Consider the following 19545-nt stretch of genomic DNA (forward strand, 5'->3'; position numbering starts at 1 on the left):
TTTTGTTAATGGTTTCTTGGAAACGTATTTCATCCGATCATAGAAATCCTTGAGGCCCAATTTTTCACTGACATAAATTAATATCCGGCCAAAAAAATAATTGAGGGGTGTAAGGTTCTTTTTTGAACGTTCTTGTAGACTATAATCTATAAAATTGTATGTATCCAATGATTCATGCCACCTCCGGAATAGGATTCGTCTAGCCCGTCCCAAGCAACTCATTGATTCTATATCTTCCCCCCAGTTTATCTTCTTGAGATGGAGAAAGTAAATGTTTATTACTCTCCATCTTTTATTCCTCGACAACTGCAGGGTGGAAGCAAGAGCAACAGTCCAATCAGAGAAAGCCATCATAAAGAGAGCAATTGTATCCAAGGCTATGGCACCAAAGAGCAAGGTATAGGTAATTTCAACGTCAATCTTGCCAAAACCATGCTTATCTATTGAATAGAAGGTTGAAAGAGCTGCAACAACCGCACAACTGGATATAAACCGGGCAAAGTATCCAAATATTGAACGTATCACGACAGCCTTCGTATAGAGTACTGTATACAAGAAGTTGAGTTCAACTGCTACGACGTTCAAAACAACTTCTGCGCTTCGCCCACCGAAAAAATCTCGGCTGTCCCGACGCTCATGGATATTAAAGATGTGATCCACAATGAGACCCTTGAACATTTTGAAGAAGTGATAAGCAAGTCGCACCTGTACAGCAGTAGAATCGACATCGAGTGGTATAAAGTTGCTCTTGGGTACTCTTCGGCCAGCTTGGGGTATGTTATAGAATTTTCTTCTTTCAAATTCCTCCATTAACTCTGCATAGTTAAGTCCTGGTTCAGGCGCTTGAAGCATGGATTTTCGAAATGTATTCAGGTTTGCTTGAAATAAAGCATATGTTCGCTCACCATACTTGATGGTTCCAGCGACAAACAGAAGGAGAGTATGGACCCATAACTTGTTACTGGGAAGGGATTGGCCAAAGATAATAGTAGAAGTGACAACCTGGCTTAGGAGCCCAACCAAGTGCCTTAGCCAGAGAGCATTATCCTCCAGAGCAAAAGCAGTTACGGTATCTGGACCACCAAGGTGTAACAAAAGAAAGGGAGCCCAAAACACCAGAATGTCAGCATGATCATCAAATTTTTGAGTATATTTTTGACGCCTGGAAATAAGTCCCAATGCAAAGATAGCAGCCCAATCGGCCAGCAAGTAAGCTACCCAAATCAGCGAGATTACCATCACATTTCCTGTGCGTTTTCTAAATGGTGTAAACAGAATTAGAATGATCTGTAGTGAGAGACTGAACAAAACGAAACCTTGGATGCTCCATTCATCATACAACTTCTTGATGGAGTTAGACATATATATCCTTCCCTTGGTAATTGTTTAATTTTCTTTCTCCTTAATTTCTAATTTCACCCCTGTTGATGACAACTTTAAGTATTAGTTTTTAAGTTGCTTACACAAAAGCAGGAGGTAGATAGATATAGATTTATATTATGCTATTTTGTACGACAAGTCGAATAATATATAGTCGGTCAGAGTAATATATTATTTTGTAGACTGTTATGTATACTATTACGTACTACACAATTTAATAATGTGATAGTGAAAATTAATCATTGGATCAGTACTTTAAAAAAAATATGAAAAGTTGATTTTCACTATAATATTATCTCAATTGTATAACAATTTATTTACTCAATTGTTTATAATAGTCAAAAACATGATTATTACTCACTATAATAGTTGGTATATGAGTTGACTGCATACTATAACGGTTCAATTATGGACAAAAAGTTTGTTAACAGCTTTTCTATAAGAATAGTTGTATCCACACAAAGACTAAAATAAATTATAAAATTGACAACGGTGAAGACTAACTCTAGGGACAAAGTATAAACACAAAGATTGCATAAATACGTACATTGAGGGCAGGTAAAAGGTAGCTCTAATAGAACATAAAAAGGAAACATCATATAGTCAACACATATTACTCATTGTAATAGTTGGCATAAGAGTTGACAGTATAATATAGAGTAATTTTAGGGGGCCTACTTGTGTCTTACTAAGAATGATGTAACTATTAAAATCACCATTGGACTTGTGATTGATGAATTTTGATCAAATGATGATTTTAATAGCCATATTATTTTTAGTAGGACACAAGTGAACCTTTTAGAATTACTCGTATAATATAATGGTTTAACTATAGATCACCAAAGTTTGTGGACAGCTTTTCTATAAGAATAACTGTATCCAACGAAAGACTAAAATAAATTATAAAAATGACGACAACGGTTGAATGGACAAATTTTTAAACATGTTTGTAAAATCTTATTTAATTACATTCAAGGACGTAACATGGTAATTTGTTAGACAATAAAACTTTATATGCATTACAATCGTATTACTTCGGCAACTTTATGGACAAACTATAGACACAATTAATTAAATGATTCGGGTTATGCATGGTTGAGTTATATAGTTTTATACTTATTGTTCGATATGACTCAAACTTGACACTAGGGCTAGCAATTTTTTAAACAATCCGCAAACTCGACATGAACCTAATACGAAATTAGATGGTTTGGATTAAGAAGTTTGACTCGTTTAATTAAATGTATCGGGATATAATTGACCTATATTGTTTTATATTCATACATCGACAAAACCCAAACCCAATATTTGATAGTATTTTTTACCTTGATAATTGTTCTGGAAGCAAATTGAGCACTCGGTGAAAGTAATAATAATAACACTAATAATAATAATTTAGCTGACTAAGAAATGTTAGAAACTGGGCCCACATGCCATGTACAATTTAAGTATACAAAAATTAAGCTGTCTATGTCAAAAAAAAAAGAAAAAAAAAAAAGGAGGTGTTCAGTAATTTATCACAAATTATAATTATTTGTGGAATTATAATTGAAATAGATTTTATTCTGAATTTTTATTACTTAATGAGATGAATAATTAAGAAAAAGTTTTAATTGATCGTCCGTATATGACCTAGCTAGCCTATGAATACAGAAACATGTTTATTCCATGTATGAGGTATTAGTGGGCATAGCTTAGAAGACACCTCTTTGACTAAAAATTAAAAAAAATTAGGGTTAAATACTCTAAACCTCCCTAGGGTTTGGTAACTTTATTTTTTTCTCCCTAGGATTTCATTTTTATCATAGGAGGTCCCTGTGGTTTTGATAAGTGACCAAATTAGTCCATCCGTTAGTTAACCGTTCGTTGACCATTAGGACTGACACGTGGACCAATCAGACGTCGACACGTGACACATATATTAATTTTTTTTAAAAAAAAATATAAAAAAAAAATATATTTTTTTTTAAATTAAAAAAATGTGTTCAAAAAAAAAAAAAATGAGGAGAAACATTAGAGTTGTGAGGAGCCACAGCAATACAGGCCACCCCAATTGTTTTTTTTTCTTTTCTTTTCTTTCTTTCTTTTAAAAAAAACATTTTTTTTAATTAAAAAAATTAAATTGGTGCTACGTGTCAACATCTGATTGGTCCACGTGTCAGTCCTAACGGTCAACTAAAGGTCAACTAACGGATGGACTAACTTGGTCTTTTATCAAAACCCAGGGGGGTCCTGTGATAAAAATGAAATCCCAGGGGGATAAAAATAAAGTTACCAAACCCCAGGGGAGTATTTAGTATTTAACCCAAAAAATTATTCATAGTTCATGTTGCTTAAGTTATTTGTTTCGCTTAAGTATGAACGTAGGTAATTTTAAATCTTTTTCCATTGCATATTTCAACATATTATTGTTTTGAACATTACAAGAAATTGTTTGTCTTTAGGATGCTATTATCCACCCAAGAAATCCTGGGATTTAACTAGTTTTTGTCCAAAATAATTGGGTCTTTGGTTTAAATTAGGTGTCAGAACATTTGCATTGAGTTAGCTAAAATAGATTGCAATCTAAAATTTAGATAAAACTCTCCTACATTCAATTAGTCATCTCCACTTTGTAATTTCGTCTAACTTTCATTTATAAATTGATAGAAATTCATGTCAATACCCTTAAAAACTCGACACGTGTCCTTAAAAAAAATTTAAAGAAAAAAAACTAAAATTATTAAAAACATTAAAAATTAAAAAGATGGTGGCTAGAGCCACCCCCAACAGCCTTGAAAGTGGCTTAGATACCCCAGATTGGCCAGTCTGGGGGTGGCCGAACACCCCCATGGCCTTTAGGGGTGGTTCAACCAACCCCAGACCGGCCAGGGACGGCTCGAGCCACTTTTTTTTTTTTTTTTCAATTGTTTGTTTTAAATTTTTTTAATAATTTTAGTTTTTAAATTATATTTTGTATATTTTTAAGAACACATGTCAAAATTTTAAGGATATTGACATTGATTTCCGCCAATTTATGGATGAAAATTAGAATGATAGCCATAAGCAATGTACCACCTGCTATACAAAATGAAACCTAGGTGGATAAAAATAAAGTAGTTAAACTACACAGGTGTAAAATGTATTTAACCCTTTATAAAAAAAAGAAAAGAAAAAAAAGTACTTAGTTAAAATTTAGAGAAAAATATATATGGGAATGCTTGATAAGATTTGAAGTTTAAAGGCTTGTGGCAGAATCTAAGTCTCATGTGCTTCTTGTAATTGAGGTGACCTTTATAGTTTATACTATATCAAGTTAAATTGTAGGACCCACTTTAGCCATGTGATGTACAAGGGTGAGACATACCTGCCACCAAACTAAAAGAGAATGGATAAAGAGATCAGAGTTCCCTTGACGTTCTTGGAAGCAAGTTTTCGGCTTCGGTATTGAGGCAGTCGACAAGATTTGGGATAGTGGACTTGCTTGTTTCCTTACTAACGGTTGGCTGGGATGAAAATGCTATTGTTTTGGAAAAAAGAATCACAAATGGAAGAGATCGAGAGGTGTCAATGTCACACAAAAATGGGAAGCCAATATCTGATGTGTAAGTTAAAATCAAAACTGGGATTTATAGATGTTTTTCGTCGAGAATAATTGGGACTTCAGGTTCAATATGTCATTCTTATTCGCAAGTTTAAGGGCTTTGTCATGGAATTTGAATCTCAAGCACATGAAGCAAACTCGTCTCTATATGCTTCTTGCAATTGAAGTGAGGTTTATCCTATACCAAGTTAAACTCATTGATGTGTGCCCTTTTGGAATCCATGTTGTCAAAGTTTCTAGGGATATTTCAAGCTTTTACTATAAATTATTTATAAAATTGACTTAAGAGTCCATAATTTGTAAAATGATTAATCATTTTCACTCTTCACACTTCACAGGAGAGAGAAGAGTTTAATCATTTCATCAATTATATCAACATTGTAAGTGGCTTTTAAGAAAAATTGTAGTATCCATTCTTATCTTACAATTGGTTCAAAGTATAATTAAACAAGAATAGTGTTTGACATGTATCCATTCTAACGTCTTTAGCACAACTAGAATACAACCTTTTCACTTTATCCTATTACCTCGTATCTTCCTACCTTCTCCCTACTCTCATAAGCAAGGCATTATTTTTTGAAAAGTGTCAAAAATTATTGAAACATTCCTTCGAAACTTAGAAATCGTAAAAACGTACCTTCGAAACTTTGGACTAGTTATTTCACGTTACCACATCTTCATGTTCAAACTATTTTTTACTCATGGCGATTCTTGCTATTAGAGCAATAGGCACACAATCAACAATTATTGTTGGCTTTAACCAAATACTGTTCTGTCAGAAGTCTAGGGGGTTTGTTGAACACCCTCCCACTGCACCCTCAAATACCATTCATCTATTATTTATTATTTATTTTATTTTATTTTTAAATATATCAACATCAAAATATTCTCACTTTTTATATCACATTATTTACTTTTTATTACTATTCAAACAAAAAAATAACTATAAAATAAAACTTTTTCACTTTTTATACCAATTATTACTCTTATTTATTTTTTTATTTTTTGCCAACTCATAAATTAGGCGTGTATGCTGTTTACCAAATAATGCCTATGTATTTTGCAACAACCGAACGCAAAAAAAAAAAAATAATAATAAATAAATAAATAGAGGAAAGGCTTAAAGAACAAGAAGTCGATCATGAACTCATGATCAAAAAATCTTAATTCGTAATCTTCAAAACATCAATCTCCCTGAAGGAATTTCCAAGCCCCTTTGATTTTAGAGGATCTCGCGGAATGTGCCTTTGATATGGTCCCCTATGGCGGTCGAGTTTGCTTGACAGAATCGATCGTTGATCGGCTTCAAAGAGCCAATTGTGAGGCTGAGCCTTGCCCACAAGATGGGCTCTGGCGGGCTTGCCCATGCGCCTATTTGGCAGCCCATTCCCCAACAGTTTATAATTATTTCCCCTTCCAAATGAAGGGAAGCAAGAACTCCAATTGCCATTATAGCCAACAAGGTCGGCAAATGTTTCTATTAATATGAGACAAACGGCTTCAATGAATAAAATTAGCATGAATAACAAATAGATATGCTAGATTTTCAAAATTTCACAAGCTTCCATGGCTTAACTACAATTTCAAACTTAATAGAGTCTATTGCAAACTTACAAGTTCAAAAAATATATTCTTAGTAAGCATCCAACCAAAACTTCTGCAAAATGTATATTTCCCACTCAGAATTTTAACAAATGATGCTGTCAAGTAATCCATGTTATCCACTGAGCTCAAAATAGTACATGGAATGCAAATAGATAGACAAAAGCATACAGTAATCAGACGTCCATCCTCCTCCCAATTAAGACAAACAACAGCAACAATGTGGAACTTTAAACTTCTCAACAACCTTTCATTCTGCTTGACATTAAAGAATAACCGGTATTAGCGAAGGTATAAGAAATGAAAAATATAAATTCAAGTATAAATTTCACGGTTGTACAACCAACTAATGAGTTAGAGAAATCTAGGAGTTAGAAAAAGTAGGAGTTAGAGAAAGTAACAACCAACTAATGAGTACCGGCCAATAGCAAGTTCGAACAATAAAGTAAGGCTACTAACTTCAACGTCGTGCAGTGAGAGTACTGTTCCATCTTCAAGCCCAACAGCTATGGCTTTACCGTCAGGTCGCCAACATAATGATGTTATGCACCTTCCTAGAAAATGTTTTAAGAATTCACTAATTAAGTACACTACTAAGGCACTTTTCGCGAATGTTGAAATCCAACAGCAAAATTTGAACCCAAAATAAAAAATAAGAAATAAGAAATTTTTATATATATATCAGAGCAGCATACCATATACGCATACAAATATAGATATATACATGTGTGTGTTGAATTAAGTAATACCAAATTATGATCAATTGAATAGGAAACTACAACAATCAACCAACTGAACGACTTAATTTGGATTCTGAAATTTGCAACAGATTAATACAAGTCGTGGAAATTGAGTTAGGCAAAAGAGAGAGAGAGAGAGAGATAATCACCAGGAGAAGTTGTCCACAACCTCTGCCAATTGAAACGATGCAGCAAAATCTTGGAGTCTACCGTAACCATGGCCAGCAAATCCTTCTCGGGGTTCCATTCCGAAATTTTTATCTGCCATTGTAAGTCCCCGAATTAGAAAATGCACGCACACATACACACAGCACAGCACACATGTACAGCCACATTGAAAACCTGAGAGGCGACTGGTTTGTCGAATTGAAGCTGAAAAGGAAGCACACGCTAGGAATCGTCGGTTTTCATGGATGAAAAGGTGGTCGATCAGAGATCAGTAGTTGAATCAGTGAGACTAATAAATTGCGAAGAACATATAAAACCCTAGAAGATTAAGCCACTACCACACTGCCAGTAAGACGACGCCGTTTGGGGGAGGAGAAATGAGAGAAATGTAATGCAAGTGCGCATGAAGTGAAAGAAGAAGAAGAGAAGGAGGAGGAGAGCATGAGCGTTGGCGATTGCCAGGAGCTGCTGGTGTTGGAAGTGTGAGAAAGAGGGCGGGCTTTTTGGGTTTCAACTTTTAATTGATTTGGTTGAATGGTTTAATCAACGGTTCGAGTCTTCGAGATGAGCGAAGGCCAACATAGTTTTTTTTCCCCGACGTCCTTCTATTTTATAATACGACAAAATTATATATTTACACAATTCGAAAAACGAAATGTGCGTTTAAAAATACCTTTACACAATTTTGTTTGAAAATGTGCGTTTAAACTATGAAATTGCAAGACCCAACGCACCTTAAGTTGAGTACGTAAATTAGAAATATTTTTATTTTTCTGCTAAAAGGAAAAATTAGTTAACCAATTCGAACAACAAAATAAGAACCATCAATGATTATCCTTCTCATTGCTTCTTATAAATGAGTCGTAATAAGCAATACAGAATGATTTTTGTCTTCGCACGTACATACAACATCAGACCCATTTGTGTTCATGGGACTGCACAGGATCTCATTCAAAAGGAAAGAATTTCACAGTTATAATCATTTCCCTTTTCAAATGAGAGGAAGCAACAATTCCAATTACCATTCTAGCCAACAAGGTCGGCAAGAAAATTTCAAGAATGATTACTGACAGAAGGTTTCAGATATGGATCGTCCCTGTAAGTTGAATACAATGGAAGGTCAAGAGCACTCTCTGCGATTCTCTCGTCCTTATGAATCTTTGCCACCAGGCTCTCAACTCTCAAGGGATGGAAAGTTAGCCTATTATATTTCACACCAACATTTAACATAAGAGTGGAACGAAGAAGAACAAGATTATGGGTCTATTTGGATTTGTAATTTTAAAACGAGCGATTCATAAAATAACTTCAAAATGTATAATTTAAAAACGCGATTTTTGTAAATACAATTAAACGTTTGGTAAAATTGCAGTTTAGTTTTTAAAATCATGCATTTTTTAAAAAACGCACCCCTTTTTTTGCTTGAAAAAGGATTATTTTTTTCGTTTTCAAACAGAATTTTTTTTTTTTTAAAAAAAAAACAACTTCATAACTATACATTTTTGACCTTGTAAAATAGCAAAGCCAAAACGACTAGCAAGGGGACAAAAAATTGCAAATGAGTAATTGTATATAATATTATAATACATAGCACCTCGGGTCGGATATAACCAACCACAAGAAGACGCAAATCCTCCTCATAGAAATCTTCAGCAAGGTCATGAAGCAACCATGGCTCCTGCATTATAAACTAGAGTTAACCAGGAAAAAGGAAAAAAGAAAAAAGAAATTCAGATGCTACAATTTGTGTCTCGTTACACTCGCTATAGTCTTTTGACTCTTTTCTGCGTTGTTAAAATATGGGTTCTAGCCAATGCTCAAGACCATTTTAAAAACGCCTCTAGCTAGTTGATACTTGAGCCCAACCAAAATATACCCTTGAGGGATGTTCTGAAAGGAGATCGAGTTGAATAACCCTCGGTGGAAAGATTAGCTGAAAATATAAACAACTTTTTAGATTAGCACAATGCCACAAATTATCAAGCAAAAGAGGTCGAATTAAGTAGTGTGGATATATATATATATACATTACAAACAACTCCATCCCTACCGAAAGGAAATAAAGATACAGAAAAAATCTTCTGCCCATCCTCCAATTTTTATTTTATTTTTAATAAACAGCCATTGGATTGACCAGTTTATTCAGTTTACTCATAAAAAGTCTAATCTTTCACGACCAGTACTATGTTGGAAGTGAACGACCCCTATGCCAAGATGAGCCATTAATAACCAAACAAATGTGATAAGCTCTCCTCCTTTGCTTAGTTGAGCAACATGAGCATTGGCCTTGCAATGGCTTGCAGCATAAGATAACAATTCCACCCACACTTCACTCATTACACCCCATCTCTTCTCAGTCTCCAAAGTTTTTAGCTTTTTGGCGAGAATACATGCATCGAACAACACAGATTTGCTTCTATCCCCCTTCACAGCAACAGGTTCCAGATCAGTATTTACTTCAAGGATTCTAGTACAAGCCTGTTTATGTTCTTGATCTTGTTCTTGTCCTAGGTCGACCTTTTTGTCGAAGAATCTTTTGGCCTCGGCACAGGTATCGCGGAATCTTCTTTGGCCAATACCTGCTACAGCTGACATCATAGTAGGCTGTATAACAAGAAGATATAACATATAATCGGAAAGGATTTTACAAAATTCAAGATTAATATTGGTGCTGTCTTCACGACTCTCCGTATGATAACAGAGTTCAGTAGCAATATGCCATAACATAAGGCTCTCATCATAATCAACGTCGGCGATATAATGCTTAAACTTGCTACTCTCAATACCAATAATCCCATCAATATTTTGTAGAACCCAATCACCTCGGGTTGAACGTATATTGTGAGAATAATGTTTCTTTTTCAGCCCATCAAAGATAAAACCCCATTGCTTTTTTGTTAATGGTTTCTTGGAAACGTATTTCATCCGATCATAGAAATCCTTAAGGCCCAATTTTTCACTGACATAAATTAATATCCGGCCAAAATAATTGAAGGGTTTAAGGTTCTTTTTGGCACGTTCTTGTAGACAATAATCTATAAAATTGTATGTATCCAATGATTCATGCCACCTCCGGAATAGGATTCGTCTAGCCCGTCCCAAGCAACTCATTGATTCTAAACCTTCCCCCCAGTTTATCTTCTTGAGATGGAGAAAGTATCTGAAGAGAGGGAAGAAGCATCTGACGAGAGGGAGGAAGCATCTGTTTATTCCTTTCCATCTTTTTCTTTTATTCCTATTGGAAGTAATTGAAATGATCACCTCACGCTCATGGGTGGAAGCAACAGCAACAGTCCAATCAGAGAAAGCCAGCGTAAAGAGAGCAATTGTATCCAAGGCTATGGCACCAAAGAGCAAGGTATAGGTAATTCCAACGTCAATCTTGCCAAAACCATGCTTATCTAATGAATAGAAGGTTGAAAGAGCTGCAACAACCGCACAACTGGATATAAACCGGGCAAAGTATCCAAATATGGAACGTATCACGACAGCCTTCGTATAGAGAACTGTATAGAAGAAGTTTAGTTCAATTGCTATGACTTTAAAAACAACTTCTGCGGTTCTGTCACCGAAAAAATCTCGGCTCTCCCGATGCTCTTCGAAATTAAAGATGTGATCCACGATGAGACCCTTGAACATTTCGAAGAAGTGATAAGCAAGTCGCACCTCCGCAATAGCATCGAGATCGCTTTCATGGAGTTTCAGGACAATACCTCCTGGTAGCACGTGTATCATTGGACGTTGGCGTTTGGCCTTTTCTATTGCAGAGTATCCCTCCATAAACTCTGCATAGTCAGGCCCTGGGTCAGGCGCTTTAAGAATGGATTTTCGAAATGTATTCAGGTTTGCTTGAAATAAAGCATATGTTCGCTCACCATACTTGATGGTTCCAGCGACAAACAGAAGGAGAGTAGGGACCCATAACTTGTTACTGGGAAGGGATTGGCCATAGACAATAATAGCAGTGAGAACCTGGCTTAGGAGCCCAACCAAGTGCCTTAGCCAGAGAGCATTATCCTCCAGAGAAAAAGCAGTTACGGTATCTGGACCACCGAGGTGTAACAAAAGAAAGGGAGCCCAAAACGCCAGAATGTCAGCATGATCATCAAATTTTTGAGTATATTTTTGACGGCTGGAAATAAGTCCCAATGCAAAGATAGCAGCCCAATCGGCCAGCAAGTAAGCTAGCCAAATCAGCGAGATTACCATCACATTTCCTGTGCGTTTTCTAAATGGTGCAATCAGAATTAGAATGATCTGTAGTGAGAGACTGAACAGAACGAAACCTTGGATGCTCCATTCATCATACAACTTCTTGATGGAGTTAAACATATCCTTCCCTTGGTTGTTTAATTTTCTTTCTCCTTTCTTTCACCCTGTTGAAGAGCTAGAACTTCGAGTGTTAGTTCTATTTGGTACAGAAAATGACTATTTCATTAAAAAATAATTATTATTATTATTGAGAATGTAAAATGGAATAACTATTTATATTTCTTAGTTTGGTGAGAATACATATAACATATATAACAAAATAAAATAATAATAATAGTTTTTTTTTAAAAAAATAAAAGTATACTTTGATAGATAACCCAAATTTTTAGGTTTTATGGAAAAACTAATATGTGTCATGGACGAGACAAAATTTAGAGGAATTAAGGTAATTAAGATGAAGTATGAGATTGAATGCATATTTATAATCAATTTCATATCTAATGAGAATTGAATAGCAAAAAAAAAAATCTCATGGGAATTTTCTGATGCCTCTCCAAATTAGGGTTCAAAGAAAGTACACTATCCCTGTCTTGATTTTTGTTTCTCGATTGAAATGACGCAACTATTGATAAAAGAGTCAAAATAAACCATACATAGGAACGAACATAATGAAATCCATAGAATTGAAAATGTGATGGCTTTCGTCGGCTGTGAGAGTAGTGTGATAAACAAACAAATGAAATCAGGAGGTATATATATATTGTTATTTTGAACCACAAGTCAATTTATATATAGTCGGTCAGAGTAATATGTTATTTTGTAGACTGTTAGACTATCATTGCATAACTTAATAATATGACAGTGAAAATCAATCATTGGATCAACACTTAAAAAAAATGAAGGATTAATTTTTATTGTCATTTTATTTCAGTTGCATAACAATCATATAAGAGTCTAATAAATAAAATTACTGATCATGATAGTCAAAACATGGTTACTCAGTATAGTATATAGTTGGTATAAGAGTTGACTGTATAATATAACGGTTCAATTATGAACACCAAAGTTTGTTAACAGCCTTTTCTATGTATATATATAAAGAAACAATAGCATAAGAGTCTAATAAATAGAATTACTCAATTATTTATGACAGTCAACACAAGATTACTCTCAGTGTAATAGTTGGCATAAGAGTTGACAGTATAATATAGAGCAATTCTAGGAGGCCTACTTATGTCTTATTTGTGTCTTACTAAGAAGCTTGTGATTGATTATTATTAAAATTTGATCAAATTGTGATTTTAATAATCACATTAATTATTCTTAGTAGAATACAAGTAGGCCTCGTAGAATTACTTGTATAATAAATGGTTTAATTATGGACACCAAAGTTTGTTGACAGCTTTTCTATAAGAATAACTGTATCCAACGAAAGACTAAAATAAATTATAAAAATGACGACAACGGCTTACATTGAATGGACAAACTTTTAAACATGTTTGTAAAATCTTATATAATTACATTCAAGGACGTAACATGTTAATTTGTAAGACACTAAAACTTTATATGCATTACAATTGCATTACTTTGCCAACTTTATGGACAAACTATAAACACAATTAATTAAATGATTCGGGTTATGGTTAAGTTATATAGTCTTATACTTATTATTCGATATGACTCAAACCTGACACTAGGGCTAGCAATTTTTTAAACAACCCGCAAACTCGACATAAACCTAACACGAAATTAGATGGTTTGGATTAAGAAGTTTGACCTGTTTAATTAAATGTGTCGGGATATAATTGACCTATATTATCTTATACTCATGTATGGATAAGACTCAAACCCAATATTTGATAGTATTTTTTACCTTGATAATTGTTCTAGAAACAAATCGAGCACTCGGTGAAAGTAATGATAATAATAATAATAATAATTTAGCTGAGTAAGAAATGTTAGAAACTGGGCCCACATGCCATGTACAGTTTAAGTACACATAAATTAAGCTGTTTATGTCAAAAAAAAAAAAAAAAAAAGAAGAAGAAGGTGTTCAGTAATTTATCACAAATAAATAATTATTTGTGGAATTATAATTGAAATAGATTTTATTCTGAATTTGTATTACTTAGTGAGATGAATATATAATTGATCGTCCATGACCTAGCTAGCCTATGAATACAGAAACATGTTATTCCATGTATGAGGTCTTAGTGGGCATAGCTTATTTATTTATTTTGACAAAATTAGTGGGCATAGCTTAGAAGACACCTCTTTTACTAATTTTTTTTTTTTTAAAAAAAAAAAAATTATTCATAGTTCATGTTGCTTAATTAAGTTATTTGATTCGCTTAAGTATGAACGTAGGTAATTTTAAATCTTTTTCCAATATTGCATATTTTAACATATTATTGTTTTGAATATTACAAGAAATTGTTTGTCTTTAGGATGCTATTATCCACCAAAGAAATCCTGGGATTTAACTAGTTTTTGTCCAAAATAATTGGGTCTTTGGTTTAAATTAGGTGTAAGAACATTTGCATTGAGTTAGCTAAAATAGATTGCTATCTAAAATTTAGATAAAACTCTCCTTCATTTAATTAGTCATCTCCACCCTGTAATTCCGTTTAACTTTCATTTATAAATTGACGGAGATTCATGTCAATATGCTTAAAAACTCAACACGTGTCCTTAAAAAAAATTTAAAGAAAAAAAACTAAAATTATTAAAAACATTAAAAATTAAATAAATGGTGGCTCCCCAACAGTCTTGGAAGTGGTTTGGATACCCCAGATCGACCAGTCTGGGGGTGGCCGAGCCACCCTCATGGCCTTTAGGGGTGGTTCAACCAACCCCAGACCGGCCAGGGACGGCTCAAGCCACTTTTTTTTTTTTTTTTTTTTTTTTTTTTTTTTTTTTTCAATTGTTTGTTTTAAATTTTTTTAATAATTTTAGTTTTTAAATTATATTTTTTATATTTTTAAAAACACGTGTCGAATTTTTAAGGATATTGACATTGATTTCCGCCAATTTATGGATGAAAATTAGAATGAAGTACTATCTTCGTTTTTAGCTATAAGCAATGTACCACCTGCTATACAAAATGAAACCTAGGTGGGTAAAAATAAAGTAATTAAACCACGTGTAAAATGTATTTAACCCTTTATATAAAATAAAAAATAAAAAAAATAAAGTACTTAGTTAAAATTTAGAGAAAAATATGAGAATGTTCTATAAGATTTGAAGTTTAAAGGCTTGTGGTGGAATCTAAGTCTCATGTGCTTCTTGTAACCGAGGTGACCTTTATAGTTATAATATATCAAGTTAAATTGAAGGACCCTCTTTAGCCATGTGATGTACAAGGGTGAAACATACCTGCCACCAAATTGAAAGGGAATGGATAAAGAGATCAGAGTTCCCTTGACGTTCTTGGAAGCAAGTTCTCGGCTTCGGTATTGAGGCGGTCGACAAGATTTGGTATAGTGGACTTGCTTGTTTCCTTACCAACGGTCGGCTAGGATGAAAATGCTATTGTTTTGGAAAAAAGAATCACAAATGGAAGAGATCAAGAGGTGCCAATGTCACACAAAAATGGGAAGCCAATATCTGCTGTGTAAGTTAAAATCAAAACTAGGATTTATAGATGTTTTTCGTCGAGAATAATTGGGACTTGAGGTTCAATATGTCATTCTTATTCGCAAGTTTAAGGGCTTTGTCGTGGAATTTGAATCTCAAGCACACGAAGCAAACTCCTCTCTATATGCTTCTTGCAATTGAAGCGAGGTTTATCCTATACCAAGTTAAACTCATTGATGTGTGCCCTTTTGGAATCGATGTTGTCAAAGTTTCTAGGGATATTTCAAGCTTTTACTATAAATTATTTATAAAATTGACTTAAGAGTCCATAATTTGTAAAATGATTAATCATTTTCACTCTTCACACTTCACACTTCACAGGAGAGAGAAGAGTTTAATCATTTTATCAATTATATCAACATTGTAAGTGGCTTTTAAGAAAAATTGTAGTATTCATTCTTATCTTTCAATTGGTTCAAAGTATAATTAAACAAGAATAGTGTTTGACATGTATCCATTCTAACGTCTTTAGCACAACTAGAATACAACCTTTTCACTTTATCCTATTCCATCTTATCTTCCTACCTTCTCCATACTCTCATAAGCAAGGCATTATTTTGAAAAGTGTCAAAAATTATGAAAACATACCTTCGAAACTTAGCAATCATAAAAACGTACATTCGAAACTTTTAACTAGTTATTTCACGTTGTAACCATATCTTCACGTTCAAACTATTTTTTACTCATGGCGGTTCTTGCTATTAGAGCAATAGGCACACAATCAATAAGTATTGTTGGGATGTTGGCTTTAACCAAATATTGTTCTGTCATAAGTCTGGGGGTTTGTTAAACAACCCTCCCACCCCCAAATACCATTCACCTCTTTTTTATTTTTTTTTATTTTAAGAAATCAACGTCAAAATATTTTTACTTTTTATATCACATCATTTACTTTTTACTACTATTCAAATAAAAAAATTAATATAAAACAAAAGTTTTCTAGTTTTCAATACCATTTTTTTATTTTTCTATACAAGTCATTACTCTCATTTTTTTTTTCCCACCAACTCGTTACTGGTGTTTGAGGGTGGTGTGGTGTTTACCCAACAACATCTCCCCACAACCGAATACGGAAAAAAGTTTAAAGAACAAAGAAGTCAGGATAAAAAAATCTTAATTCGTAATCTTCAAAACATCAATAATCTCCCTGAAGGAATTTCCAAGCCCCTTTGATTTTAGAGATCTCGCGGAATGTGCCTTTGATATGGTCCCCTATGGCGGTCGAGTTTGCTTGACAGAATCGATCGTTGATCGGCTTCAAAGAGCCAATTGTGAGGCTGAGCCTTGCTCACAAGATGGGCTCTGGCAGGCTTTAGGCCCATGCGCCTATTTGGCAGCCCATTCCCCAACAGTCAATAATTATTTCCCCTTTCAAATGCAGGGAAGTAAGAACTCCAATTACCATTATAGCCAACAAGGTCGGCAAATGTTTCTATTAATATGAGACAAATGGCTTCAATGAATAAAATTAAATTAGCATGAATAACAAATCGATATGCTAGATTTTCAAAGTTTCACAAGCTTCCATGGCTTAACTACAATTTCAAACTTAATAGAGTCTATTGCAAACTTACAAGTTCAAAAAATATATTCCTAGTAAGCATCCAACCAAAACTTCTGCAAAATGTATATTTCCCACTCAGAATTTTAACAAATGGCACTGTCAAGTAATCCATGTTATCCACTGAGCTCAAAATTGTACATGGAATGCAAATAGATAGACAAAAGCATACCGTAATCAGTCGTCCATCTGCCTCCCAGTTAAGACAAACAACAGCAACAATGTGGGATTTTAAACTTCTCAATAACCTTCCATTCTGCTTGACATTAAAGAATAATTGATATTAGCAAATTAAGGTATAAGCAATGCAAAATATAAATTCAAGTATAAATTTCAACGTTGTACACAATCACAAACACATTGTTATAATGAGAAGATAAAGTTACCAACAAGCAAGAAATACGCACTAAATTTAAGAGTTTCCACATCCATCCCATTAGTCAAATATATATATACTCACATTTCTAAAAGTTAATAAAAGGAATTACCTCAATGCTGCATGAAAAAAAAAAATTATTATTATTATTATTTTTTTGAATTACGAGAATGAGAAGATATATGTCTACAAAATAGAAGCAACACAAAAGTATAGCAAAATGATGCGGCCAATTTACCTAAATTTAAATCTTTATTTATAAAAATCGCAGGCTCCATATAATCACTGGTTGAATGTAAACAATAAAATAAGTAAATTTTGGCTCTACCTCAGCTGCTACCATAATACAAATGCAAAATTTTAAGGCCGTAGTGTAACAATGCAGTAAATCTCTAGAATAGTTCTAGAGAGAGAAAAAAAAAATGTACGTAATGTGCCTATTTCAATTTTCAACATAGAAAATTATCCACAGAACTCTATGAAAATCAAAGCCTAAGAAAACTCTATCTTGTCCTTACACAACATTGACTGCAAAAATGACTAATTTATAAATGGGTCATCTTAGAGATTAATGAACTTTTTATTTTTTATTTTTTTGGTTTTTTATTTTACAATTGACAACCACGTTTTGTGTCAGTTGGCTAAATTGGATATTAGAGTTATGTCAACAGTACTCATAAAGCAATCATGAACTACCCAAGCTCGGTTACAAGGCATCATAAAGACTTTCAAGCTGATATGAAACAGGAAAAGGGCCACAAGCTGTATGTATAAGCAGACAATCTATTGAACTAACTTAGTTTGATGATTATGCAGTTCACCAACCAGAGGCAAATCCAAAAAGCAAACGCAAAAAAATAGAAATAATCCCACAAAACTATTTATTGCCTACCACATGAAAAAATATAGATTTCAAATCTAGGAGTTAGAGAAAGTAAAAACCAACTAATGAGTACCAATAGCAAGTTCGAACAATAAAGTAAGGATACTAACTTCAACGTCGTGCAGTGAGAGTACTGTTCCATCTTCAAGCCCAACAGCTATGGCTTTACCGTAGGTCGCCAACATAATGATGTTATACACCTTCATAGAAAATGTTTTAGAAATTCAGTAAGTACACTACTAAGGCACTTTTCGCGAATGTTGAAATCCAACAGCAAAATTTGAACCCAAAAAAAAAAATAAGAAAAAAAAAAAAAAATATATATATATATATATATATATATATATATATATATATATATATATATCAAAGCAGCATACCGAATAACACACACACACACACACATATATATATATATATACACATGTGTGTATTGGAAGTAATACCAAATTATGATCATTGAATAGGAAATCACAACAATCGTCCAACTGAACGACCTAATTTGGATTCTGAAATTAGCAATAGATTAACATGGCAGTGGAAATTCAGTTAGGCAAAAAAGAGAGAGAGATAATCACCAGGAGAAATTCAAGTCCACAACCCCCCAACAATTGAAACGAACGATGGCAAAATCTTGGAGTCTTCCAACCATGGCCAGCAAATCCTTCTCGGGGTTCCATTCCGAAATTTTTTATCCGCCATTTTAAATCCTCGAATTAGAAAAAAATGCACGCTATCATATACACACAGCATGGCTATGTACAGCCACATTGAAACCTAAGAGGCTTACTGGTCAGTCGAATTGAAGCTGAAAAGGCTACACACGCTTGGGACTGCCTTGTTTTCTACTGATGAAGGTTCGAAAAGGTGCTGCCTCAACTGGGGAGATCAGTTGTTAAATCAGGAGACTAGATTACAAGAACGTAGGAAACCCTAGAAGATTCCAAGGCTTCAATGACGCCGGCCAAGAAGACTCCACGCTTCTGAGGCTGGAGAAATGAGAGAAATGTAATGCAAATGATGAAGTGAAAGAAGAAGAGGAGGAGGAGGAGGAGGAGATATTGAGCGGTGGCTAGGGCTGTTAAGTGAGCGAAGCGTCTCGCGAGCAAGCTCGGGCTCGGCTCGCATAAACTCGGCTCGTGCTCGACTCGAATATTAAGTGAAGCACTTCGTGAACACAAATCTTAGCTCGAATATTAAACGAAACAAGCTCGGCTCGACTCGGCTAACTCGTGAGCAGCTCGTGAGCTCGGCTCGTATAAGGCTCGCCTCGCTTATTAAGCTCGGCTCGTATATTTTTTATTAAGTAATAAATAACAATATATAATCAATATTACTCATTTACTCAATAATAACAAATATATTATATACCTTTGTTTTTTTTTTTTTGTTATTTATATATAT

At 34.0% G+C, this 19545-nt stretch overlaps 2 protein-coding genes and 1 long non-coding RNA gene across 3 annotated transcripts in view; all 3 read right to left on the reverse strand.

Annotated features, from left to right (window-relative positions):
- The window catches only part of LOC132169909 (uncharacterized), a 2227-nt gene extending 988 nt beyond the window's left edge, over positions 1 to 1239 (reverse strand). The window contains exon 1 of the mRNA XM_059580852.1: positions 283 to 1239. Coding sequence (XP_059436835.1) covers positions 283 to 1239 — 957 coding nt within the window. The remainder of the gene's footprint in view (positions 1 to 282) is intronic.
- A 5763-nt stretch (positions 1240 to 7002) lies between these two features.
- Positions 7003 to 7890, reverse strand: LOC132168551 (uncharacterized). Its single transcript, XR_009438890.1, has 3 exons — positions 7648 to 7890; positions 7455 to 7566; positions 7003 to 7119 (listed from the first exon to the last, which is right to left on the reverse strand). It is a non-coding gene; the product is annotated as an uncharacterized LOC132168551 (long non-coding RNA).
- Positions 7891 to 9624: 1734 nt separating this feature from the next.
- LOC132169911 (uncharacterized) lies at positions 9625 to 11805 on the reverse strand. Its single transcript, XM_059580853.1, has one exon. It carries the CDS (start codon positions 11803 to 11805, stop codon positions 9625 to 9627), a length of 2181 nt encoding a protein of 726 aa, XP_059436836.1.
- Positions 11806 to 19545: the final 7740 nt, after the last annotated feature.

The sequence above is a fragment of the Corylus avellana genome, chromosome ca2 (genome assembly GCF_901000735.1).
Source record: "Corylus avellana chromosome ca2, CavTom2PMs-1.0".
Lineage (NCBI taxonomy): Eukaryota > Viridiplantae > Streptophyta > Magnoliopsida > Fagales > Betulaceae > Corylus > Corylus avellana.

Bases quoted from the DNA above. Each gene is read 5' to 3' on its own strand.
- LOC132169911 (XM_059580853.1), bottom strand. From the start codon at position 11,805: ATGTTTAACTCCATCAAGAAGTTGTATGATGAATGGAGCATCCAAGGT.